The 27,903-nt window shown below is 42.3% G+C and overlaps 1 protein-coding gene across 1 annotated transcript; it reads left to right on the top strand.

The window, feature by feature from the left end:
- The first annotated feature begins 147 nt into the window (after positions 1–147).
- On the top strand, positions 148–27,903 carry Rab21 (RAB21, member RAS oncogene family). Its single transcript, XM_032912492.1, has 7 exons — positions 148–562; positions 11,973–12,032; positions 13,061–13,168; positions 15,874–15,937; positions 19,805–19,859; positions 20,329–20,417; positions 24,184–27,903. Exons 1-7 carry the CDS (start codon positions 410–412, stop codon positions 24,324–24,326), a joined length of 672 nt encoding a protein of 223 aa, XP_032768383.1. The 5' UTR covers positions 148–409; the 3' UTR covers positions 24,327–27,903.

Genomic DNA, 27,903 nt, shown 5'->3' with positions numbered 1-27,903 from the left:
GTATTCTATCCCATCAGAGTGGGGTCTGGCCGCAAAGATCAACCCCTTCCCACCGCGGGATTCCCGGAGCGCTGAGCTGGTCGGTGCGGACACCGGAACAGGCCCAGGCTCGCCCGCCGCAGACTCCGCCCGCCGCGGTCACGTGACGCGGAGTGTGACGTAGGAGGAAGGAGACGCCATTAGAGGGAGGAGAGGTAGCTCTCTCCTAGCCTCGGGTCCCTGACGTGGTAGCCGGGGCCCTTCATTCTGGGACTTTCTCTCGGCCCTCGCAGGCCTCGCCCGCGGGAGGACGCGGCGGGCACCGGGCTCGGCGGGGCGTGAGAGAGCCGGGCCCGGGAGGAGCGGGCGCCGCGGCGGCGGTGGTGCGGGGCTCGGCGCGCGCTGGGCTCAGGCGGCGGGGCAGCGGCGGATGGCTGCGGCCGGCGGCGGGGCGGCGGCGGCGGCGGGCCGAGCCTACTCCTTTAAGGTGGTGCTGCTCGGAGAAGGCTGCGTGGGGAAGACGTCGCTGGTGCTGCGCTACTGCGAGAACAAGTTCAACGACAAGCACATCACCACCCTGCAGGTGCAGACCCCGGGGAACCGGGCTAGGGACCCGCGCCCGATCGCTCCTCTGCCTCTGGCCTGTCAACCCCCCCAACCCCCCGCCTACCCATTGCCTTTTGCTGTTGCTTTGGGGACACGCGGGCCCCGGCAGCCTGTAGATGTCAAGACCCACGGAGGGGAGGGAAAGGACCCGGAAAAGTCCCCAGTTCTGGTGGAGGCTGCGCAGGTTGGGGAGTCCCCAGTCTGTGGGCTGGTTTTCCCCTTTGATGGGCTTCTGCTGGGGCACCAGGTGTTTTCACTCTCTGGTCTCTGGTCAGCCCTTCTTTCCTGGCGAAGTAGGAACTTAGATGCAGATTAGAATTTGCGAACGAGGTGGTTTGTAACTTCAGAGCGTGCTGATGACTAAGTGTTTATGCAAGTTCCATTTTGTCCTGCTTTCAAAGTAAATGGAGTGGTTTAAAACACCCGTCGTTGGAGGTTTTTTGAAACGACCGCTTGCTTGCTGCTTGCGGGTTACGCAGTTTTCATTGCAGCCTTCTTGAGTCGGACGTGGCGGCTCACGTATTCTTTGAGGTTTGGTCTATCCACGTTGAAACATCATATGGCACAGTAGCCAGCAATTGGTCATCAAACTAAAAATCTGGGCGCTGCTGCTACACATTTTCTTTACTGTCATGTCATGAAACGCGGGCTTTCTTCTACAGTTACAGCGGAAGAGTCTGGAAGTGTTACAATGTAATTGAAAGTGAAACCAGGCCATTGAAGGCTCTGCGATCTCCCGGTTCTCCTAAAAAAAATTCATGTTTGCATGTGTTAGAAGAAAATTATCTATTAATGTGTCTTGATCAGACCGTTCAGAGGCTAAAAAGGCTAGTGGGCTTGAGTTCGGCCGTCTAGAGTCATATCCTACCCCCATTTATTTCTCTAGCCCTGTGATCTTAGGTAAATTGCTTAACCTGTGCATCCCCGGGTTTCTGCTGCCACTGTATCCATAATGATTATATCGAGTACACAGAGTTGTCCAGGTGAATATGGAAACGGCACTTAGCACCGGAAATGGGGTAAACACTATTATTACCGCTCCATCGTGTGCAATTGATCTTAATTAACACAGATGCGACTGGAATGTGTAACCTAATGGGTGTGACATTTGATGTCGGGTGCTATTATTAAACGACTGAGTGTAGAGTTTACCAGGATGCTCGGGTTCTGATTCCATACTTTATTTTTACTCCTCTGTTTTCAATTCCATATAAAGCATGGCACCTAGAGAAGTAAATGTCAGGTGGTAACGCCCAAGTGAATGGTATGGCAGAGCCGGTGCTCAGCCCTGGTTAGATTTTGAGTGGTTATGGTTCACTGCCTCTGGAGATTATAATAAACAACCCATTTTACACTTCCCTCTGTTCTACGCTGGAAGAGACAAGAAAAAGGTATTACAGTTGGAAAGCTTGCTGGAAAGTTAATTTAGTAGCTCTTCAACCTAAGAATCTGCACTATCGAGTCCAGCGATGGTGGCACACGTCCTTAATCCCGGGACTCAGGAGACAGAGCAAGCAGATCTCTGAGTTGGAGGCAAACTCGATCTGCACAGCAAGTTCCAGACCAGCTAGTGCTACTCAGTGAGACCCTTTCCCAAAAGAACAAACCAAGGAACTGTGTTTAGGTTATATATTTCTTAAGACGCCCTCAGTGCTAAAAGTGATGAAAGATTTTTAAGTCTGTGGAAAGAAGCCAGTGTGAACCACACAGGGAAGACGAGCTATGGTGGATCTCAGTACTAATAGCATCACAGCTTAGATTTTTGCGTAAACTGTTTTCATCGTAAACAGTATGTGGGTTACTTGACAGAAGTGAAGGTTTTGTTTACTAACACATGGAAACGACACTCTGATTCCTTCCTTGTGGGTAGCTGTCCACCACCTCGTTCTCAACACTCTTCCCAGAGAAGTTTGATTTGTGTCATCTGTAAGACACAACCTCGTGTTGCTTTAATTTCCAAGAGGAGGAGATTATGCATCAGAGATGGGAGAGGAATCCTTCACAAACTCCATATTCTTTTAAAGGGCTTTGTGTTTAAAGTATTCTTTAGAATACTCTGTTTTCAAAACATTTTAGACATCTTGGAGGTCACAGACTGGAAATACAGCTGAGTGGTAGAGAGCTTGCTTAACCTGCCAAAGGCCCTGGGTTCATTTGGAGGTGAAATGAATTGCTATCACTGAAAACAGAAGACTGACTATGCCCGGAGGTTTCCATGTCCTTTTATGTCTAGTGTCAAACAAGTTTCTCTCTTTGTAGAGCCAGAATCTGTTTGAGTCTCAATTCTGCCCTCTGGAACTTTGGTCTCATATGACATTCCTTGAGATGGCTCTAGTGACCTCCTGAGTCTTTGTCTTAGGTAAACAGCTCTGGTTCTTTAATTGATCTCTAGTGGCATTTAACGTCCTCTGCACTCCTCTGGTGTCAGGGCTCCAGCCCCCGTCCTTCCTTCTTTTCCCTTCTTTGTTTCCGTTGTTGCATAAGCTGGCCTGAGACTCATGATCCTCCTGCTTCAGTCTCCAGAGTGACTGGAATTACAGGTACCACCCTCTGCCCGGCTGGCGGCCTCCTTTACTTAAGCGGGTGCTTTGAGCTGTAGGGATGACTGAGCCCAGGCCTGCTTGGACTGAGCAGAGAGGTGCAGGTAGTCACTTCCCCTTCTTCTGACACTGAAGTAGTAAAGTTCCTGTGAGTTTCTGGGGAAGTTGTGGCATTGGTTACTACTGGGTTTGTTGTCAACTAAGTATTAATCTTAAATGCTTCAAGAAACTCGTGTCTCCTTCAGGTTCTCAGTTCTTTGAATTTGTAATAAAGTATTTTTTTTTCTCAATGTGCTTGATCTGTTAAAGTTGACTTGATTTGTACCAGTGTTTAAAGCTTGCCAATTTTATTTTATTTTACTATTTTTTAAGGATGGAAAAAGTTTTAGTTGATATTTTGGTGGTACAGTCATGGCAGGGGACATGGTGACAGGAACCTGGGGAAGCAACTGGTCACATCACATCTGCAGCCAGGAAGCAGACACAAATGAATCTTTAATATCTTTTAAGTCTTGATTTGGCACTCCCCACCCCAAACATTGGACCCATTTAGGCCAGTGTTCATCTGTGCTGAGTTCTGCAAAGAAGAAAGATATGGAACATATTGTATAGAATGGCTGCACCTTAATTTCCTTACTTGATTAGTTAAAAGGCCTTCGATGTTCTCTTCTGTTCACAAAGACTTCCAAAGGGATGGGGTTTGGGGGAGCAAATATAGAGCTTAGTAGCAAGCTCCAGTGTACTCCTGTGATGCATGGCCAGAGACTAGGTTTTCTTCAGCTGTTTACTGTTTCAGGATTGGGTTGTTTCAGAACATCCACGATCCCCTTCTCCCCCTGAGTGAAAACAGTTGCTAATGGAGCTTTTGGGGCTGCTACATACAGTAGACACAAATCCTTTAGTAAAGCTTGGCCAGTTATTCCAACCTGATGCTCTCCTATCTCATTAGCCTTGCACATAAGGACTGTCACAGGATGGTTGGTCAGATGCAGATAACAAAATACACCACGTGAGCAGCCCCCAGTTCTATCAGGAAGTCTCATGACAGCAGTGGAAAGGAGTAGTGGGACTCCGAAATTAGACTGAGTTATGAACAGTCATGGTGGTAAACTGGCCCACCTATAAAATGGGAAGGCTTTCTTCACAGGTCTCTCAATGTGGATTACATGTTTCTTCAGCGATAACTCAGAGAAGTGAGTGGGATTGATCAGACTTGGATCATGTTGAGAAGTCTCTGAGGAGTCACTATTCATAGGCTCTGGGAAGGGGCTTTAGTGGAGCATGAGATCCTGAGTTTGGATCCTAACACTTTGATGGCACACGCCTATAATCCCAGTGCTAGGGACCCAGACACTAGAGCACCTTTGGGGCTGCTGCACAGCTAGTCTATCGAACGAGTAATCTCCAGGCTCAGTGCCTCAAAAAGTAAGGAAAGGGGGGCAAAGGAGGTAGCTCTGGTGTTAAGAGCACTTTCTGCCTTTGTGAGAGATGAAAGTTCAGTCCTCAGCCCCCATGTCAGGTGTCTCACAGTCCCTGCAGCCCAGCTCCCAGGCCTCCATGGGCACCTTCTCCAGCATAACTGATTATGGTGGCACACATCTGGATCTCAGCTTCTAGAGACTGAGGCAGGAAGATTATGAGTTCAAAGCCAGCCTGGCATAAAATGAGAATCAGTCAACATCTGACTCCGCTTCTCTCTCTGCCCCACCCCCATCTGTCTCTGTGTCTGTCTGTCTGTCTCTCTCTGTCTTTCCCCCCACCCCTCTCTTTCTCTCTCCCTCACACACACACACACAGAGGTTAGGAATAGAGCTCAGTTTGTGTAAACTACTTGCTTTTTACATCACGTCCTGGCTTTCATTCCCACATAAACCAGGCATGGTATCACATGCCTGTAATCCCAACACTGGGAAGGTGGAGATCAGAAGTTCAAGGCCACCTTCAACTACACAGGAAGATTGAGGCCAATCCAGACTACAGACTGTTTCTCAACAATAATAGCTGGATTCTAAAGTAATATATGTTTTAAATTTTAAGATTATTTTCATTCTAAATATTGACTGGGATTGGCATATCTAGAATTCCGGGATTTTGTTCTGTTTTAGTCACAGTATGAGCCATGCTTTCGTGTCTTAGTGTTGCTGTTTCCAGAGCTGCTCCTTGCTTTAAAATTGTAGAGTAATTGTATAGGTAAGTTCTGTGGAGCACTTGAATTTATGGAGTCGCCAAGCTTTGGGTGTGTGTGTGTGTGTGTGTGTGTGTGTGTGTGTGTGTGTGTGTAAATGATTTAAGTCTTCAGTAAAGTTGACATAGACATTGGGTGAGAGAGGAAATTTTTCCCTATGGACTATGTTAAGATAATGTGTTGATGCTAAGGAATTAAATTCTCGGATTTAAAAGGTCTGTGTGTGTTCGAGCACATGTGTGTGTACATGCCTGTGCCCTTCTGGAGAGTACAACTTTTCCACAGTGTGGATTTTGGGAGTCAAACTCAGGTTGTCAGACTTGGCAGCCTTCACATCCTGAGCCGTCTTATCAGCTCAGGAAATGTTCTTATTTTGTACCTACTGTGTGTTAGCTGGGGAAGTAAAGATGAGAAGGCGCTGTACTAGCAGCCAGCTTTCTCTTCTTTTAAAGGACTGTGTCATTTCCACGTACTCGCCTGGTCCAATGGTGATTACTTCTGCCCTGTGTGTGGTCCTTGCAGCTGCACTCTCGGGTGACCATTCTCCTTTTTAGTTGTGCCCTGTGTGTGCGTACTGAGGGTACTTATGGAAGATTATGCACCTTAAGTGATGTCTCTCACTTTTAACTAATCTCCCTAAAAAGGAGCAATGTTTCTGTTTATAACCCGAACCATCATCTTCCCTTTTGGGTTGTAACTGAAATGCCACCGTCTACCTTCCAAAGTCTAGAGTAGGTTCCTGGCTTTTGACGAGCAGAGCAATGCTCTTAGACTGGCTGTTGAGATACTGATTGTGACAGTTTAGCAAGTGAGACAACCGAGACTTAACATCCCACAAACACAAGGTGTGCCACTTTCGTTATGTCAAGGTTTATGTCTTAGTGGTCCCTTCCCCTCCAGGACTCTGCAGCTTTATGCTTGTATCACAGCTGCTTGTCTAGGAATCTTGTTTTTCTTGTTTCTCAGATTGTTTACAATGTGTGAATTTTTTTTTAGATAGCTCTGAATATCATGTGGCTATTTTCTAGCTAATCCATTATAGCATCTACACAATAGTTACAATATTTAAAGTTACTACCTCTTTACTATTTTACTAGCTGTCTGAAGGCGATAGAAGATGGGGAATTAACTTACTTATTTATTATTAGTGAGATGGTATTTTACCTAGTAGCCCATACAGGCCTGTGACTCATGGTTGTCCTGATTCTGCCTCCTGAATGCTGGGGTGATTAAACCAAGTCCGTTGGTGTTTGTTTGTTTTGTTTTTAATAAAAAAAGTTGGAGGCTACAGAGAAGGCTAGCCTTCTGTGAAACTCCACTCAGTACTCTTCATTTGCTATATGTGATTTGTCCTGGGTGTCTGAGACCTAATAGGTACCAATATCTATTACCTATCTCTCCTATCTAGCTACCTTCCTGTCCTTCCTTTTTAAGAAAGAAAATAAAGAATGTACAAATACCGAAGAACCCAGGTCTCTTTTCTGGTCATTTTTATTCTCTTGCTACAGAAAGGTAATTATATAATTTACTTGTTTGAGTTCTGATTGGGAATGATCACACTGAGGTCTACAACAATATTAGGGATAGCAAAATAATGTGATTAGTTCTGTGTATAGCATAGTCAGCAAATAGAAACAGAATCATATTTGTTCTTAATTCAGTACCATGCTTTCGGAAACCTATTCATGCTTATTGGAAACACCTCCAGAAGTTAGCAGACAATAAAGAACTGATCAGTGAGTGACAAGATATGGAAAGATCCTGTGTCTTCCTGCCCACAGTTCATGTTTTTACCCTTCATCCACTAGGTTTCGGGTAAGATGTGGGGTAATAGGCACCAGGAAAAAGTAACAACCTGAACTAAGAATGAGATCACTTGGTTTTGTTTTTTGTTTGTTTGTTTGTTTGTTTGTTTGTTTGTTTGTTTGTTGAGACAGGGTTCCTCTGTGTAGCCCGGGCTGTCCTGAAACTCCCTCTGTACACCAAGCTGGCCTTAAACTCAGATCCGCCTGCCTCTGCCTCCCAAGTGCTGGGATTAAAGTTGTATGTCACCACCACCCAGCTAGAGATCTCTAGTTTTTAATATATCTGAAGTTTGGAAGATGAAATACTTGGGATTTCATGGCGTGTGGAGGAAGAGGGTAGAAAAAACGCCATTACTTTGATCTTTGCTGTGTTCTTCCTACCGTGAGAAGATTTAGGGAGGTGACTTGGTGTCAAGGAACACTTACTGTCTAAATGGAGAATTGCCAAGTTAAGAAACGTGTGCTTTCTTGGCTAGACAGCTCTGTGCAATGGGAAAGGTGTTATGGAGTCAGACAGGATTCTGCCCACCACACCTACCCTAATTATCTGACCTTGGTTGAGTCACTGTATTTCTGTAAATCTCAAATTTATAGCTGTAAAATAGGGTTCATTATCTACCTCACCAGGTTGATACAAGCATTAAGTGAGAACTGGAGAGCACAGAGCTTGACAGAGTCTATAAGCCCCACTCCCAGGCCTAGAACCTTCCAGATTACTACTGTTGAATATGTCACTTCTCCTCCTCCTGACAGATGGTACTGGTGGTTTATTTAGGAGTTACCAGCAGTGTATAATTCCCTGCAAATGCTGAAATTATGGTTCTTAAATCTGTGATTATTTCCTCTTACCTTTGCTACCATATAACAGAATTAAGAAATACACTCGCCTGGTATTTTACAACCACAAAGGGTAATTTAATCTGGCCAATTTAGGGGCATAGTTTTATAGAGCTGATTTAAGCAGAAAAATATCAGGATTATGATTATTTGCTACTATTCTGATGTATATTAAACCAAAATTATATTTTAAAAGCAGTGTTTGCTCATAAAAATATTTATAACAGGGCTGGAGAAATGGCTCAGTGGTTAAGAGCACTAACTGCTCTTCCAGAGGTCCTGAGTTTAAATCCCAGCAACCACATGGTAGCTCACAACCATCTGTAATGAGATCTGATGTCCTCTTCTGGTGTGTCTGAAGAGAGCGACAGGGTACTCATATATAATAAATAAATCTTTAAAAAAAAAAAACCCAGTTATTGAAAACAGTGTGGTGAAGTGAAATGACTTACATTACAGAGAGGATCTTTCCACTCATGAGGGCTGACTGAAAGGAAAACAGGTCTCTTTGGTACATGCTTTAGAAGTGCATCTCTTATTTGAATTCAGATAATTTAGTCCATGGGTCAGTGAGTAACCCAGCAGCTAAAAGCTCTCACTACACAAGCCCTCCACCCTGAATTTGGTCTCAAGAACCCAAGTAAAGGTAGGAAACTTTGAATGAGGACCATATAAAGGTACTCAAGCCATAGCATGTGTGCCTACACACACATGGATATACAAGTAAAGATTAATTTAAAAACCCTTGTTTTGTTTCTTTGGAACGTGTTGTGTGACCTTGGTCAAGACACTTTCCTTGAGTCTCAGTTTCCATGACTAAGTTATTTGGGTGATAATTATCTCCGACTCACAGAGTGTTCTGAGAATTTATTTGGAATAATAATATTTTGAAAGCTATTAAATATTGCCTATTTTATGTTAGTCTAAAAAGATTGAATAATAAAAAATGTAATCTAGCGTATAGAATTCTTATATCCTGAAAAGATATGTTATAGTGGAAGACAGTATATTTCATATGTTGCAAGTGAGGTTTTCAGAAAGTATAGAATAGAGAAATTCAGTATAGAATGTGTGCATCATATAGGGAGACATGGGGAAGATACACAGTACATTCAGGGCAATGTCAGGTTGTAAAGGGAGACCAAGGGCTGACTCTGAGGCAAGGCTATCATAGAATCCTATAGAAAATATGAAGACTTAGGGAGTTTTTTGGGGATGAATATTGGCTGGCAGGGAGATAATTCTAAGACTCTAAACCTTCGAGAAAGCTAGACATAGTGGTGTCTTGGCCTCTGAGGAGACTAAGGTAAGGCCTTATCCTTAAACATGAGCACATGACCGCACACACCAGGTTGGGGGGATTAAACCTTAGTGACTTGGAGAATGTGATCAAAATACTAAAGTTGGAAAGCAAGGTTTCCAGGGAAGAGCAATTAATTTAGTTTTAGATATATTTGAAAAAGAATCACAGAATTTGCATTTCTTCTACAAGACGTTGATATTTAAACCATATTGGGAAGGATTGAATTCAAGTAAATTGTATAGGTAGTAAGGAGCAAAGCTGACATTCAGATTGAAAATCACATTTTTGGCTTCTGTGTTGCAAAGTAGGAGAAATCCTTTATTAAGTTGTTTATTTATTGTTTTAACTTACGGCCGTCTCATTGTCCAAGTTTTGCTTTTTGCCATTGAAGATTTTTTTTTTGTCGTTTTTCAAGACAATCTATGTTTCCCTTAGCCATCTGCATTAGTTTTAGTGTCCCTTGGAGGTAGCTATCCCTGCTTGTCTCAGCACTGCCATTTATCCCATCTGTGGACACCGCAGACAAAGGCTGTTCTCGACTCCATTTCCCTCAGTGTGCCACGGCTCTTGGGATCCATGATTCTTATCCTCACCAGAAGTTAGCTGTGCTCTCCTTTTTTTGCCTCCTCTGCGTTTCCTCTCCCATGACTCCTTTGACACAGCTCTGAACTCTGGTCTTCTCTTTTAGAAACATACCAACTGATTCTGGACCCTGGGTGTCTTTTCTGTTTGATAAGTTGTCTTGACAGGTGCTTCTTAGGATGTAGACATTTCCCCAGGGAAGAAGTTGCTTAGTTCTGTAGAGAAGAAACCCCAGAGTGAGAGAAGGTAAATGAGTTAGGGGAGTGCTTGTGTAGATGCATCTAGCCAGCTCCTCTTTGACAGACTGTAGTATGTTCATGGGTATTATGGAAATGTAGGAAGCAGTATGTACAATTTTCCAAATGTACCTTCCCTCTGTGTGTGTGTGTGTGTGTGTGTGTGTGTGTGTGTGTGTGTGTGTGTGTGTGTGTGTGTGTGTGGGGGCTGGTCTGCTGGTCTGGCATTTTTGGAACAGGTTTCATTAAGACCTACGAGGTGGGCGGGGCTAGGATGTGGTTCATTTGTTAGAGTGCCCGCCTAGTGTGCTTGAAGCCAGAGGTTAATCATCAGCACTGTCTAAGCCAGGCTGATTGTTGCACACGTGTAATCTCAGCACGTGGGAGGTAGAGGCAGGATGACCAGGAGGTCAAGGTCATCCGTGTCTACATGGTGAACTTGAGGTCTGGAATACTGTGCCATGTGGGTGCTGGGAATAGGACCCAGGTCCTCTGTCAGAACAAACTGCTCTTAACCACTAAGCCATCTTTCCAGTCCCTTCATAGGATCTTAAAAAAGAATGACTTGTGGGTCTTGGGGACTGACATCAGGCTGGCAGACTCAATGGTGAGCACTGTTAGCTGAGCTGTCTTTCTGAGTCACAATCCTAGGACCTTCTGATTTAGCCTTAGCTTCCTTATGTGGTCTCACTTTGGCACTGACCGTGCCGACTGGAGTTCCCGGGGGGCGGGGGTGGTGGTGGTGGTGGTGGTGGTGGCTTCATGAGTTGTAGGCTTCAGTGACTTTGTTGAGTGGGTAGGAGAAACTCAACCTACTCCTAACAGAGGGATCATTTATCACCTTCCTTCCAACGCCACAAGCGTTGAACTTCCTTTCTCAAGTCCCCTTATAGTGACTCCCTTGACAAGATCCTCTGTTTTAGTCAGTGTCACAGAACATTCTTCTCTGTTCCTCAGTCTCTAGTATCCTTGAAAGATTGGTGCATGGCCTTTCATTTCTGTGACAGAGTTACATGTTAAACATCTGAATTGTAGGCACAGAACCATTTTGAGCAATGCTGGGTATCTTAGGGATCTTCTAGATATTCGTTTTAATAAGAAGTAAGGAAGATTTCACTAGATTAAATGCTCTAGGAAAAAAATGTTTCATATATGCAAAGGGAGAGGAACCATTTTCTTAATGTGTTTTTATGGGTATTTTATTAATTTTTAAGTGTGTGCATGCACACACATGTCTAGGCATGGTGGCACATGCTTTAAATTTCAGCATTTGGAAGGCAGAGAGAGGCAGGAGGTTCTCCATGAGTTAAATGCTAGCCTGGTCCACATGGTGAGTTCTAAGTGAACTAGGCTACACAGTGAGATTCGGTCTCAAATTCTTTCTTTAGAATGCATGTCGTGTGTGTGTGTGTGTGTGTGTGTGTGTGTGTGTGTGTGTGTGTGTGTGTGTGTGTGTGTTGCACGAGGCCTGTGTGGGATTCAGAGGACAACTTTGGATGTCATCCTTGACTTGGGTTGTTCTAGGTCAAGCATTCGGGTCATCATGCCATGTCCTCACACCACATGAGAAGCGCTTCACCCACTGAGCCGTCTCCAGTGTTTTTACTGTTCCTCCATTAACCGCCAAACTAAACCCTGAGCACTTCTCACATTCTCTTAGAGTCTTGATAACTTGTATTCATAGAACAAGATTTTCTTAGATTATGAATAATATTTTGTTTTTAGTGAATAGTTGGCAATAAATTAAAAACTCAGTGATTGCCTTTTCTCTTTCAGACAATCTAAATTTGATATGGAGTTGATTCGTTCATTCATGTATGGTCAGAGGAAAGGACATTATTTCATTATTTTATAGGAAACATTGCTTAACAAGTATTTCTTTCCTTTTTATTTTTTTAGGCATCTTTCTTAACAAAGAAGTTAAATATTGGTGGGAAGAGAGTAAACCTTGCTATATGGGTAAGTATTCAGAAATCTTTTTTCTGCTTGTTTATTTGAGACAGGGTCTCACTCACTGTGTGGCTCTGGGGTCCTGAACTCACTCTGTAAAACAGGCTGATCTTGAACTCAGAGATCCAATCTGCCTCTGCCCCACTAGTGCTGGGCTTAAAGATATATGGCCACAATGCCTGGCTTCAGCAATATTCTAATAACTAACTCATTTGAGGAATAGGAATTTGGATTTCATACTTTTTTTTTTTTTTTTTTTTTTGGGGGTGGGGGCCGAACCCAGGGCCTTTCGCTTCCTCGGCAAGCCCCCCACCACTGAGCTAAATCCCCAACCCCATACTTATTTTTTAAAGTATAAATTAAGTAAAACCATTCCTTAATTAAAAATCTAATTAAGAAATCTATTGGGGGGGGGGGACCTGGAGAGATGGCTCAGTGGTTAAGAGCACTGACTGCTCTTCCAGAGGTCCTGAGTTCAATTCCCAGCAACCACATGGTGGCTCACAACCACCTGTAATGGGATCTGATGCCCTCTTCTGGTGTGTCTGAAGACAGCTACAATATATTCATACACATAAAATAGTAAACCTTAAAAAAAAAGAGAGAGAGAGATCTATTTGGAGTACCACTTCAATATTGCCGTTATAATTTCTCAGTGGCAGAAGGGCCAGGGTTGATGGCATTGCCTTGCTTGCGCTCACTCTCCTCCATGCACCTGAAGCAGCTAGCGGAGATCACGAAGTCTTAGCACGTGGTCCTGATGCACCCTCTTCTGCATTCTGAAGATCCTCAGTTTAGGGCAGAGAGTGTTCTAACAGTGACCATGTAGCTCCTGGTCTGGTCTGTTAGTGTGGGTAGGAGGTTGCCAAGGAGCACAGCTGGGAGGAAGGATAATCCTGTGGAACAGTAAAGTGTCACCTGACGCTTGCACACTGGCTCTTCTGTGCCTTGTGTTTCTTTTCACTGTCTTTTGGGTTCTCGGTTTCGTAGCCATATGCTTTTTCCTTTTGATCTGCTAAGCATTTTTTCTTCCTTAGGATACAGCCGGTCAAGAGAGATTCCATGCATTGGGTCCAATTTACTACCGAGATTCGAATGGAGCTATTTTAGTTTATGATGTAACAGATGAAGATTCTTTTCAGAAGGTATTCTGTTTATTTCCGTAGATGACTTAATTGGAAGGACCATGCTGATTGGTTGGTTGGTTGGTTGGTTGGTTGGTTGGTCGGTCGGTCGGTCGATTGATCTCTCGTTTTCGTGTCTGCATTCGCCAATGACTAGTTTCTAAACAGTAAAGCACACAGTTTGAGCATACATGGTGACCATTATTTATCAAAACAATTAGTTCATATTGGAGTATTAATGGTTTATTATGATTTTCTCAAATATTAGAAAAAGGGAAATCATTGAAGTTAAGCTTAGGAAAAATGTAGAGACTTTATATTTACCTTTAAATAAAAACTACTTGCATTTGATTCCATACATAGTGGGCACCTAAAGCTTGGAGTGCCTGCACGGACCGCCTCCTCATAAAGGGGATAGGAAGAGCAGACTGAAGTCGGTGCCCCTCCCCCAGCCCCCAAGTAAACACCCTGGAGGAATGAACTTTAGAAAGATAGTGTTGGTTTTTAAAATTCTTTAATAATTTGTTTAACCCCTTTCAGATTTATACTGTAAATGTAGAATATTTCTCCTCAAGACAGGATCTCACTATCTAGGCCTGGCTGACCTGGAACTTACTATGTAGACCAGGCTAGGCTCTCACAGAGAACCCCTGCCTCTGCCTCCCAAGAACTGGGATTAAAGGAGCAAGCCCTTTGCCAAATGTAGAATTTTTAAGCTGATTTGGGACCAAAAATAAGTCACCTGTGAACTTTCCCCACAGTCATGATAGTTCTCATGTGACCTTCCTCTGGTCAGTAGTGTGTGGGCTTGTGTGAGGAAAGGGGTAATTTGCAAGTCAGAAGCTTTTCTTGTGCCGAGTTACAAGCTAATGCTTAGTGAAATGGCTTCTAATTTAGTTTTGTTTCTTTTTTTTTCTATTTACCTCTTCATCCCCCATACCTGTCAATTTTAGTTCTTTTTTTTTTTTTTTTTTTTTCCCGGAGCTGGGGACCGAACCCAGGGCCTTGCGCTTCCTAGGCAAGCGCTCTACCACTGAGCTAAATCCCCAACCCCATACCTGTCGATTTTAATGAGGCAAACACAAATATACAGTTTCTCTGTTAGATTATTAATGGTGCAGGAAAACAGCCTGGGGAATAAACATGAAACAAATGCTGATCTAAGGTTTGTTTGCTTTTTAGTTATTTTGAGGCTGCTGCTCCATGCTGCCTGCTACCGTTCCTTGGCTTTTTGCATAAAGAGCAGAGGCTTGCGCATCTCATTGATTAAGAGCCAGTTACTGATACTGAGCAGAACCCCTAAAGCAAGCTGGGTAAGCACAGGAGCACTACTTCTCATGGTCCTGTGGGTTGGCCAGCTCCTGTCATGCATTAGAGTCCCCAGAGCTGTACTGAGGTGGGAATTTGATGGAGGCTGAAATACCCAACAGGCCTGGTTCTTCTTCATATGGCCCGCTGTCCGTATGTTTCTGCTTCGTTTTGCACTGTAGTCTAAGCTTTTTTAGGACTGTTAGATTCCTATGAAAGTAGAACCCACCAGGCCTGGTTAACCTTGGGTCTGGAGCGGGCATAGTGTTCCCTCTGTCACATACGCTCGATCAAATGAGTTAGAGGGCCAGCCAGAACTTCACCTGGTAAAGGAAGAGTACAGGCCCAGCTTTACCTCATCACGAAATGCATGAATGCACAGATTAGGATATCCACGGAGAGATCTGATCCGTGATGGTGAATTCTTTAAGACGTGGATTGGTGGACGGTTGCATTCTCTCTGTGGGAGAAATGGAGTTGTGGTGAAGATGTACACTTACCATTCTCAGATATTTCTCATGTGGAATCAACTGTGTGTTGTTATAGGATGGTAACTAATGATCTCTGCTTTTATAAGGATTTATAACGACGCTTCCTCTGCATTTTTGTAGAAAGTACTGCGTAGAACATCCATATCATAGGTATAGATGCACAGTGAATGTTTACCACATAGTACTGGAATTTTTCCAACTCACAGATGTGTGTTTTTTATGTTTTTTGAGACTTGATTTCATATAGATTAAATTTTACTGTAAGAACTGAGAGCAGATGTCCTGGTTTGTTCTTTATCAGGCTGTTTGATTATGATTTCATTATTGTAATATTTAAGATTAATATTGTTAATTCCAGTTTATGTCCAACTGGTCCATAGCTGAGCTGCTTCCTTAGTGGACAGTCATTGTTACTGTAATTGTCCTCTATCAGAGGTTCCCACCAGAGGATGACAAAAACCTGGAGACATCTTTAGCTGACATCATGGGAGAGTGATGCTGGCTTCAGTTGGTAGAGGGATTCTGCTAACCCACGCCATCACCACAGAGGGTTGTATAAGCCCCAGTATCAGTAGTGCCAATGGAAAACTCTTGTCAGATACTAAGTAATGAAATCTTATTTTGCCATGCACACTTTTTTCCTTCTAAAGACTATAACACAATAGTCTCTATTAAGAATCAATTAAGGCTTGATCAAAAAGATGTTGGTCAGACCCTCCTGAGTCCAAAGTGACTGCTATAAATGTCTTAATACCAGATACTGGGCTTCACAATGTTTTGTTCTGGCAAATAGCTTTGCTTGAATGTATGAAAAAATGTATAAAAATTTGTAATTAGAGGTGTGTTTTTATACACTCATGGGGTTTAGGTGTTCTGGAACTAATTCCAATAAGATCTGTTGTCATGTTTGCTCTGTTTTGTACACAGGTAAAAAACTGGGTCAAAGAATTACGGAAAATGTTGGGAAATGAAATCTGTTTGTGTATAGTTGGTAAGTATTAGTACTGGTTTATTTTTAAAGTCCTTTGTTTCTTGTGGTTATATTTTGAGATCTTTCTGGGTAGCTTATATGTAAGGGTTCAGTCCCCAAAATGACTGTTTGACAAAACAGACAGTTATAACTGCAGCATCATACTGTGCAAGATATAAAAATGTATATAAAAATTCCACTATTATTTCAGCAGTGACCATAGACCAGAAAATAAGAAAATTAATATAAGAGCATGCTAGTGTAAACAAAAGGAAAGGAGAAAAAAATGTAATGTCAGGGAAGAGAAGAGAGCAAAAGATGAGGGAAAGTTGAAACCATAAAAAAGTTCCCAATAGTGAAAAGTGTGAAAACAAATGTAAGTGACCATAAGAAGGGAATCCAAAGTGAACCCATCAGTGGGCACAAGTCCTCACAACCGAAGTGCAGTTCCTGGGATCCTTGTAAGTTTTGAGAGACCCAACTCTGTTCTCTGGCCTCCACATGGCTGCTAGAGCATGTTCTCCTTACACACATGCATCATGCATATAAGATAGTAATTTTTTTTTTAAAGATTTATTTATTTATTATATATTGAGTACATGTAGCTGTCTTCAGATACACCAGAAGAGGGCATATCCTTTACAGATGGTTGTGAGGGAATTGAACTTTCTTGAAGAGCAGTTTCTTAACATGAGCCATCTCTCCAGCCCAAATTTTTTATTTAGGTAAAAGCATTAGTTTTTCTATAATGCAAAACCCAACACCAAAATAAAACCTCCAGTCAGATGAAGCTAGAATTGTAATAGTCTTCTGTGTGTGTTGGAGCAGAAAGGGGTAGGAAATAACGATAAATGTGTGAACCAAAATAGGTAACACATATAAAGGAGTAAACAGGAAAAGCTTTTAGAAATATGACAGGAGAAAATAGTGTTTATGGTGTAATAAAAGAGGAACTGGAGAGATGGCTCAGTTAAGAGCACTTGGCTGCTTTTGCAGATGTTACAGGCTTGGTTCCCAGAACCCATGTCAGGAGGCTCAAAATCACTGGTAACTCCAGTTCCAGAGAATCCAGTGGCCTCTGCCCTGCCAGCTCCATACATGGTGCACATAAATAACAGGCATACATATATACACATAGTAAATAATTAAATCCTCCCCCAAAGATGTAATGAAAAGGAAAAAAAGATATGAAAGGCCAAAAAAAATTGTTGGTACAGCTTCTTTCTTGGTTCTCAATAATTATAGACTCCTACTTATATAGGGGAGGGACTTCAGTTGAACATGCAAGCTCTCTCCTTGTTCTACTGTTTATGCTCGCATCGAGCCTGCAGGGGACAAGTGTCTGATGCTCACAGGAGCTAACAACACTTAGCTTTGCATTCTACAGTTCGGTCAAGGTCTCTCGGCTCTCCAGCATGGAGTTTCCAGCATGGCTGTCTTAGCTGAAGGGGTTGTCCCCTGAGTGCATAGAGATCATAGAAAGCAGCTACAACACTGAGATCTGCCAAGTCTGGGGACCTTCATCTGTTCAGTATGACTTAAGTACCACTGCTCTGCCGGAAGGATGCAGCTGTGGGGGTCGGGTACCCAGTGGAGCTCCAGTTTTCAGACTCTGCAGCCATTGTGAACAGATAGATGACTGGAGAGGTTGGTTTCCGCACCAGCCTCAGGCTGGGGTCTGCGGGTCTGCCAGCTTAGTCTCAGAACGTGAGCTCTGTCTGTCTGACAGCTGACGGTGGGGTCGCTCTTTCCTGGAAATGGCTCCTCCTGCACTGAGCACTCGTCAGCATCTGGTCCTTCTGCACTGCCTTCAGCGCTCCCTGGCCACTGGGCTACTGCAGATTAAATTGAGCTTCCCTCTTCTGGGGTTGTTCCCCATTATTAAGTTCTCTGGGTAGCTCATCTCCAGACAGATTCTCTCAAAATGGTGCCTAGCTCTTGCCCTCTGAGTAATGCACCGTGATAAACAAGATACTTCTCCATGCTGTCCACCTTCTCAGAGGAATCACTGGCTCACCAGAATCTACAGCTGTGGGAGGTGTCATCATGAGGAGCAATGCTGGACTTCCAGGAGTGCTGGACTCCTTGGGATTATTGTCCTCATGTGCCCAGCTCAAGGCTTACATAGTTACATAACAGCCGTGTCAGCTCATTGCTTTTATATAGATTATAGTTAACAAAAGCTTATCTCCTTTTGATTGGTCAGTCATGTTGATTGGTCAGAAGTTCTAATATAATGACATCATTTAAATACATATATTATACATATACAACACATAATACATGCACATATATGTATGCGTATATACGCATAAGCACATATGTAGAGAGAGACAGAGAAGCAAAGATGGTCATTATGAGCTCTGCCTAGCCTGGAACTCCCAGAGATCAGCCTGCCTCTGCCTTCCAAGTTCTGGGATAAAAGGCATGTGCCACCTCATCTGGCTAGATTTATTTTTATTATTTTTAGTTATATGTGTATGGAGGGATATGTACATGTGAGTTCAAGTGCCCACAAGAGCCCAAGGCCCTTTCCTCTTGGAGCTGGAGTTACAGTTAGTTGTGAGATGACCAGCATGGCTCAAGAACGGCATTCTCGTCCTCTGGAAGCACAGTAATGCTCTCCTAACCACTGAGCCGTCGCCCCAGCTCTGTACTGAAGTTTTGTAGATCTACACCAGGTGGTACTCCTTATATTTATAGAATTAAACAGCTTGCTCTCTCCCCGATTATTGTCCAGTATACTGGCTATAATATTTATTAGATTGAATTTTTACTGACACACTGTAGTGTAGAACGTGACATTAATGTGGTTCTTGTAGCGTGTGGTTCAGAGAATAGCGTTCTCTGCCGGCGTGATTGGCGCACACTGACTTTAGCATCTCCCACGCACACACTTCATTCTTTCTCCATTTGTGCAGCTCCTGGGAGTTAAGTGCTCAGATTGTCTGAGGTCTTCAGTACAGACCTCTGCACTGGGACTTCTCAGTGGCAAACATTTCATCTCAGTGGGTGCTGCCTTTATTCTGTGTATCTGTCTGAAAGTTAACATGGAAGGAAGGAAACTGTTTCAGTGCGCTTCCTTAGGTTACTTCTCTCCCATTCTTACCTGTCTGTGGTTTCTCTGACCTTTACCTTCTGTTCAGCTTCTGTCCACTACTCTGTAGTAAGACTGTTTTTGGTTTTGTATTGTTTTCTTTTTCAGTATCTTAATTTTGGTTCTACTTGGTTTTTGTGGGTTTTTGTTTGTTTGGTTTAGATCCATTGTTTCATGAAAACTAAATATACTCTCAGTAATTTTAAATCTACATAGCATGTATATATTTCCTTGTAAAAGATCACTAAAATTATTTTATAAACAATATACTTAAAGCCTTTCCATGGTGGAAGAGTACTTAAAAATTCACACATTAAAATTTTTACTTTAACTAGTTCATATTATCAAATAAAAGAGTTCCAATTTACAGTCCAAGATGCAATTGTGCTGTATTTTAGTAAACCAATAATTATATTTAATTATTGATTAGCTTTAAGTTGATTGGGAAATAAAGAATTTTTTTTTGTTTTTTAAAACCATGTGTATATACTTTAATTAAAAGACAAACTATACTTTCTAGTGACTCTTAGCCCTTGCTGGGCCGTGTGGTCTCTTTGGAAGAGAGATTGTTTGCCTCTGACAGGCTGAAAGTTGAAGTAGTAGCTACACTGATCGGTGTTCAGGAGGTGAGATTATGAACCGCTCTCACATCTTAGTGATGTGACACTTAGAAGGCTGATGGGGAGTACTGTTATTTTTTAAAATAATTAGTCACAATATATTTAGGATTGTCTAATTTTATTTAAAATAAATCAATATTAAGGATAGTGTTTCTTCTATTTTCACACTAGGTAATAAAATAGACTTGGAAAAGGAGAGGCACGTCTCCATTCAAGAAGCAGAATCGTAAGTGTCACGCTCCCCAGTGGTAGTGCTCCACAGTGGGAGCACTTGCTGTGCACTCTGATGGTTAGTTTACACAGACCTCAGGGAGGTCCGGACACTTGTTCTCAGGAAGCGTGTTTGCACTGCACAGTGGTGGGTAGCTGCAAGAAAGTAAGGTATTTCTCTTGCAATTTTTCTTGATTTCTCTAAAAACGAGAGAAGTATGTGGAGGAGAGCTGTCAAGATTAAATGCTAGGGACCACAAAGACTTTTAAGGTATTTGCTTTCCAAATTAGTGTATAAAAAGTTCTATGCTGTTATGTTTTTTTCCTTTCTAAATTTGATTTATTATAGAGAGAAATTAAAGAGCTAAATAACCTTAGTGTAACTAAAATTGGATAAGTTAGTAAGTCAGTAAAGGTAAATTTAGCCATAAGATTGTTATTGTAGAAAGCTTTATGTCAATAACTTTTGTTTTCCCTTTGTTAAGGTATGCAGAGTCTGTGGGAGCAAAGCATTACCATACTTCTGCTAAACAAAACAAAGGCATTGAGGAACTCTTTCTTGACCTTTGTAAAAGTACGTATACCCACATCAGTACATTTAAAAATGGCTTTTAAAAAACTGTTATTAATGTTTCTAGCACATACCTTTATCCCAGCAATCAGAAGGCAGAGGCAGGAGGATCTCAGAGTTTGAGGTTAGCCTGGCCTACATAGTGAGATCCAGACCCTGCCTCAAAAGAAAGTATTGTTTTAATGTCTTGGGACTTTTGCCTTTCATAAGCAATAACTGATGGTTTGGAAGTCACTTGTTTCATATGTACTGATGTATTTAAAATGTCTCTGCAAGGAGACTGGAGAGATGGCTTAGTGGTTAAGAGCACTGACTGCTCTTTCAGAGGTCCTGAGTTCAATTCCCAGCAACCACATGGTAGCTCACAGCCATCTGTAAAAAAAACAAGAAAATTTTGTGAATTAAACTACATGCAGGGGGCTGATGTTGCATTGGTAAAGTGCTATGTATGGACATAAGCCTGACTCCCAAAACCCACTGACATGGTGACGCAAGTTCATATGCCCCTCCCCCACCCCCAGGCTGTGGCGTTGGATCCCTGGGGCTAGCCTAACCTAACTCAATAGGTGAAATCTCAATCCTAGTGAAAAACCCTTTTCAAAGAATAAGGTGGGTGGCATCCGAGGGTGACCGGGCCCACACATACACTGTTTAAATGAAAGAAGAACACATATTTAACAGCCATAGCAGTGTGTTGCAATGAGTTGATCTAATTTCATCTTGATTGACAGATTAGTGAAGAAAACACTGTGCAAACAATCAGTGCCTGAAAGCACAGAAGGCTTGGTCACTAAGTCTTTCCAGCGTCAGGATGATGTGCTTAAGCTTTAAAAGGCATGGCTTTCACAGATGCACATTAAAGTACTCCATGAATAAAATGTGTCTAGTACTTGATTCCAAATAATTGTAGGACACATGTGGGTAAAATGAGGGGTTGGTTTTATTAGGCTCTTTTTCTCTACAAGTTTGAAGTTTCATGATAAAAGGTTTTCTAGGAGAAAGAAAAGCAAGTTTCTTAATAAGTATGGTCTTACTAAGAAGTGCATTTCTCATGTTGCCAATACAATTTTTATACTTAGGAGAGTGCTAGTCCGTGGAGTAAGAGTGAGTGGTTGTCAAACTGTAGCCTTTAAACTTAAGGACCTCGTTCCTTGGAACTGGCTCTGCTTCTAGGAAAAAAATATGTGTACACTAAATTGAGGTAAATTTTACTGTAAGACTCCAAAGTTATTCATAATTCCTTTAGGAAAACGAGGTCTTCTGCTAGTCAGCATTACCATTACTCGAGGTTATCAGAGATGCAGCTTCTTGGGCCGGTCCCAACCCTACTGAATCAGGAGGTCTGGGGAGGGCAGGTTCTGTGGAAGCCATCGAGTGATGTCGATGTGTGGGAGCTGAGAACCAGTGCTGTGCCAACCGCCTGAGGATCTAGGTGCACACACTCGGATGTAGGTGTGTTATGTCCTGAAGTTGGAATTTCTCCAAGTACCCAAGTGTCAGGTTTCCAGTTCTCAGACATGCTTCAAATCGAAGACGGTAGATCGACTACTAACCAGTGTGCTAAGTCTCATGCCCTAAGAATATTTACAGTATTCTCCATATATTCATTTAAAAGTCCTGTAACATACAAATACTAATATAAATCCATTTCATATATACTAAAACATACCCAGAAATGGAAAACTTGAGAAGGCGTAATAAGTAAGACGAAACGATTCTGTAAGGCTCCTTATCTCATCTCACTGTGCTGCCTGGCACGCCCCAGCTGGAAAACTGGTCTCCCTGAGCTACAGACCGGACGCAGACTGCAGAACTCTTACTGGTTTAAAGGTCCCCTCTCCTTCTTCCTCGGTCTTGTTGACTGACTAGTGTGCAAAAGTTTTCTCCCAGTCTTTTCTTGAATTTTCATTGTTGTAAATTGTTTCTCAAAAAAAGAGATGTTTTACATTTCAATATGATTGGGGGGGGTGTTGTTTTTGTTTAATTGGTTGGTTGGGTTTTTGTTTTGTTTTTTGAGACAGAGTTTCTCTGTATAACAATAGCCTTGGCTATCTTGGAACTCACACTGTAGACCAAGCTGGTCTAGTAGTCTGGAACTCAGAGATCTGCCTGCCTATGCCTCCTGTGTGCTGGGATCAAAGGCCATAGGACTACCTGGCAGGTTTTCTGTTTTTATTTTTTATACATTTATTTATTAATGAATCTGTGACTTTTATCTTATATAAGAACTCTTGCCTGGTGGTGGTGGCACAAACCTTTAATCCCAGTATTTAGAAGGCAGACGCCAATGGCTGTGAGTTCCACGCTAGTCTGGTCTACAGAGTGAAGTCCAGGACAGCTCTGTCTGGAAAAACCAAAGAGATAGCGACAGAAAAAAAAAAATCTTTAAGCCAAAATTACAAAATTTGCTCCCCATCTTCCTCTGTCCCAGTTATGTGAGATAGAATCTTACTTTAGTCGAGATTAGCCTTGAAGCCTATGTAGCAGAGGCTGTCTTTGAACTCCATCCTACTGCTTCCACCTCCCGAGGCAGTGGGATTACAGGCGCCTGCCACCAGCACCCAGCTTCCCACTGTCGTGATTCACGTGGGCTTCATGTGTTGTTTCATTTTGTTTGGTTTTCTGGCCAGCCCGGGACTCACAGAAATCCTCCTGCCTTTGATTCCTGAGTGCTTAGACCACTCTACCCAATTCATTTAATTTGATACTATGTACCACACATGGATAGTTCTCTCCTTTTTATGTTTTTTTTTTTTTTTAAGATTTGCGTGTGTGAGCATGAGTGTGTACAAGGCAGCCAAAGGAGGCCAGTGGTGAACTCTCCTGTCATTTTCCACCCTTTCTTCAGAGTCTGGAGTCTCTGAGTCTGAAGCTGCATTTTCTTGGCTAGGCTACACACCAGCAAGCCTGAGTCATCCTCCTGCCTCCGTCCTCTTTGAAGCCAGTAGGACCTCTGTTGGGACACTACCTCTTCACATGGGGTCCAAACTCCAGTCCTGCACTGTCACTGCTGAACTGTTTCTCCGCCCCTTAAGCTCTTTTTACTCTTTCAGATACCATTGGCTTTATAAAATAATACACACATTACTTTAATTACACGTTTGTGTGCGCGTCTGCGTGGGAATGTGCTCATGAGTTACATGTTGACTGTACATGTTGGAGGAAGCCAAGGCAGTTAGCTTTCAGATGTGGGTGCAGCAATATATACTGTGAACCCTGAACCATCTCTCCAGCCCCTCAAATACCATATTTTCCAATTGATTGATTGGTTGATTGTATATGAGTACATGGTAGCTGTCCTCAGACACACCAGAGAGAACATCCGATCCCATTACAGATGGTTGTGAGCCACCGTGTGGTTGAACCCGGGATATCTGAAAGAATAGTCTGTGGTTTTAACCACTGAGCCATCTCTCTAGTCCCCAAACACCACTTTCTTAAGTATGTCTGTGCCCTAAATTTAATCTCCTTGCACCAGGAATAAGTTGAATTTACCTATTTCTGATAGTTTTGGAAAATATCAAGGATTATATTAGTGTACACAGTGTGTTTATTCAAACATAAACGACTCCTGTGTTACTCTCTTTGTGGCTCTTAAACCGCTGTGTGTCATACTTTGTATGTTCTAGTTTTTAAAGCTGCTTTCTCAGTTGTCACACCATTGAGTGTGTGCGCGTGAAAGACTGTTGATGGGAGGGCGGCTGTCCAGGCAAACGTTGAAGTGCAGAGACCCCGGGGCGGGTCTGCTCACCGTGGCTTTCTGTTTCAGGGATGATAGAAACGGCCCAGGTGGATGAGAGGGCGAAGGGCAATGGCTCGAGTCAAGCAGGGGCTGCGAGGCGCGGCGTGCAGATCATCGACGACGAACCTCAAGCCCAGAGCGGCAGTGGAGGGTGCTGTTCTTCTGGGTAACGGCTCACGCCTGCGAACTAAACAAAACGGAACTGTGGATCATCCCTCAACATGAAGACTGCCATATTCCAAGTCACGTCATTTTACCAATGGAGTTAGAGAATTAACAGTATTTTCAATTACGTTTATAACACTGCAGAGACCTTAAGTGCTAAACTTAGTGGAGTTTGTGACCAGAGGATTGGCATTTTCTACAAATGTTAACAAAGCAATTACCAATGGCCTTTTTACATATTTTTTCTTTAATGAGGAATAATATGCATGTAGAAAAGACCTACTTAAAGGCTTCATTTCTATTCTTTTAAATCAGATCTTTATTTAATAACTTATATATGATGTTGGAATGGTATACATTTTTGCAGTCCTTTGTATTTTGTGGTAGTTTGAATTGTATCACTTCTAAACAGCATACTGTTTTTGTTTTTGTTTTTTGATTAGCAGATACGTGAAGTTCTATTTTTGCAGGGTTTGCACAGGCCCCTAACTGTCTACTACTTTGATATAATCTATAAACATCCTGTATGCTGAGCTGATAAAATACATTGTAAATTACATATTAAATATTTTATCTGCTTTTACAAGCGCAAGGTGCAAAAATATATACAATTGTCTTATTGATGACTGTAAGGTGAATTGAGCGTTGGTGGTGACACCTAAGCTTCCTGACTCTGTTACAGCGCTGCTCATGCCCTTCCCTTGTGTCCTGTGAAAGTGGCCTGTTTAAATGTCCACGTACTTTACCTGACTTGTCGCTGGTGTCACTTTCCCCTTTTCTTGTTTCTTTTTCTTTTTTTCTTCTTCTTCTTCTGTTTCTTTCTTTCTTTTTTTTTTCTGTGCCTCTGTCCCAGTGATGCAAAAGCAACATTTGCTGCCTTATTATTATTAAACAAGATTCCTTCTGCCAATGTTGTTTTAGAATGGTTACCTTAGAAGAATTTGAGTGGCGCTTGGCAAGTTTCACTTCTGCAACAACTCAGGTTTTATGTAGGGCTTTCAGGAGACGGGTCCGCTGGCCTGAGAAGAGCACTCCCGTAGTAGCCAAGGCTTATGGAGACAGACCGTGAATGGTAATGTGCTCCCGAGGCAGCATTCCTGGGTCCCTTGTGAGGACATTTTATTGGTTATTGCTTGTCAGGAATGAACATAGAAAATTGTATTTAATTTTATAGGAGTTTTCCTGAGTTTCTATGGGAAGAAGGATTTTGTAATGCAGTTACAGCAAACACTGGAATCATAATCTTGTTTATTTTGTATTTAGTCCCACATTAGATTTTTTTTTTCCTTAGCATTGAACTGAAATTTGTTCATTTAGAAAAGAATCAGGCACTGCTCACAGAAAAAACAGATTGTGGAAATAATTAACATAAATTGTTCTTGTTCTAATATTTATCTATATATATTTTCCCCCCATTTCTGTCATGCTTGGAAAACTAGTAAATGTTGTGTATAAGGTAAGATGGAATGGTCCCTGGATTTCCTTCTTCTAGGAATAGATTTAGTAGTGCAGTAGTAAGCATTTCTGAAGATGCGAGGAGGTGACGTCACTGAGCCAATGCTACCGGATTCTTAGGAGTAGCTTCCAAATAGGCTGACGGGTGAACGGCTCCCACCTTACTATCTAAATAATGGCAATCCGACTATGCCCTGTGTTCCCTGAGCCCTCCCTTTAGATTTACTTGTTTACTGACTGACTGACCTTGCCAAATTCAAAAGACTGACCTCTTTGCTGTGCGCCTAATGACGGTCAGAGCGGAAGGAGTCAGGGAATGAGCTACAGTTGTTTCCATTACGAGATGACTGTGCTGGGTTTCTTGTGAAGGCAGTGTCCATGCAGGGCCATAAGGGGCAGCAGAAAGCATGAGTCACTAGAAACTTTGTTCCTACCCTCTGTCCTTTTCAGGAGTGAAGACTGCTGCCAGCCCTACTGCTGTAGATAGGAAACATACTTTCCTCATTGGAATAGAATGCTATTTTTAATCTAGAAATGAAATTAAAATAAGTTAAACTTGATCATTGGAGAGCCGGACTGGAGTTTTTCATACTCAGTTGTATCCGTTTCTCATAGGAGCCTCTGCTGTGCGGTCGCAGGTAGTCACTGCTGAGGTAGAAACTATCTTCCATGTTGTCCTCTGTCCCCTCACACTCCTCTCCCTCACCCTCTCTCTCAATTCTGTGATCCATGCTAATTCAGTAACAAAGATAAGTAATGCAGTGTACCTGCTGTGCTATGAAGCATGGAAGATTTTAAGTCCAATGAGGCGGAAGGAAACTGGCCAGGACCAGTTCGCTGCCAGCAGGTCTAAGGGAGTCATGGCAGATTGAGTGGCAGGGTTTTCCCCGGTACTGTCTTCCTTCTGATACAGCTCTCTGTTCCTAACAGCCTCGCTCCTGGGAAAAGGCACAGGACGTGCTGGGGAGACTCTGCACAAGTGTACATATCTGTCCCGTAACCTAAAGCTGGCTTAGGACAGTCATCGCCGTCACTGTTGTGTTACAGTACGCAGTTCTGTACTGAGTAGCCTGCTGCTCGGTTTGCTGTATGAATATGGAAGAAGAAGAATGCTTTTGAAAATGTATTCAACAGTTTCAGGTTAAACTGATCTGAAAAGAAAAGGTATCATGTTATATGAAATACATGCTTGTGTTTGTAGTATCTCCTAAGAATACCCTAAAATTATGATTGTTACTGTATTGTTATCTTTTTTTTTTTTTTTTTTGGTTTAATTTTCTTTTTTGGTGTTAGAGAACAATAGTGTTTCATCTCTCTCTCTCTCTCTCTATCTCTCTCTCTCTCTCTCTCTCTCTCTCTCTCTATGCATGTGTCTCTCCCTTCCTCTCTCCTTCCTTCCCTCCCTCTCCCCTCCTCCTCCTCTCACTACTCTTTCTACTTTGGTTTCCAGTAATAAAAGATAAAGTTGAGGAAGCAGAACTCTATAACCCAACAATGTTTATAATCACATTGACAAATATTATGTGCCAAATAATTAGAGCATTTAAAAAGTAGATGTGATACTGTTTCTTTTAGTATATCGTTTATCATTTTCTGTTTCATAAATGCTGTGGGCATCTACAGCACGAGTCTTCAATATTTATTTGTAGACAATGTAGGTGGCATTTGCAAAGGTAAATTATCACTTGATGTAGTTTGATTTGTTCTTTTCTTTTGACTTCTTTGTGGCCATTTGGAATCTAGAGGTTGTCAAGGAAAGGCTGTAGATAGTAGTGAGCAATAGGAAGATTGCAGAGAGACTCACAAAGAGACTAAAGAGACTGCCTGAATAGATCTTTACAGATTTTGCTAAGTTACAAAATGCATTGCCCCAGGTTTCCATAATTAAAGCGATAATTCACTGAGTTTCTTGTTCTTGGTTTCAGCATATGCTACAATGTTGCTATTGTTCATTAACACCTGTAATAGAGTAACACACTTGGTGTTATGGGCCACACATGCTACATTTATGTCTTGGATTTGATGGCCTTTCTCTTTTTAAGAAAGCCGGTTACTTACAATTTTGAGCATAATCTTTCTGATTGCATTTTAGCATTATAATATTAAAGTAAAAAAAATTGCCCTAAA

This window comes from Rattus rattus, chromosome 1, assembly GCF_011064425.1.
Source record: "Rattus rattus isolate New Zealand chromosome 1, Rrattus_CSIRO_v1, whole genome shotgun sequence".
In the NCBI taxonomy this organism is placed as follows: domain Eukaryota; kingdom Metazoa; phylum Chordata; class Mammalia; order Rodentia; family Muridae; genus Rattus; species Rattus rattus.
Note: the sequence above shows the minus strand (reverse complement) of the source record. Positions and strands in the feature narration are given on the sequence as shown.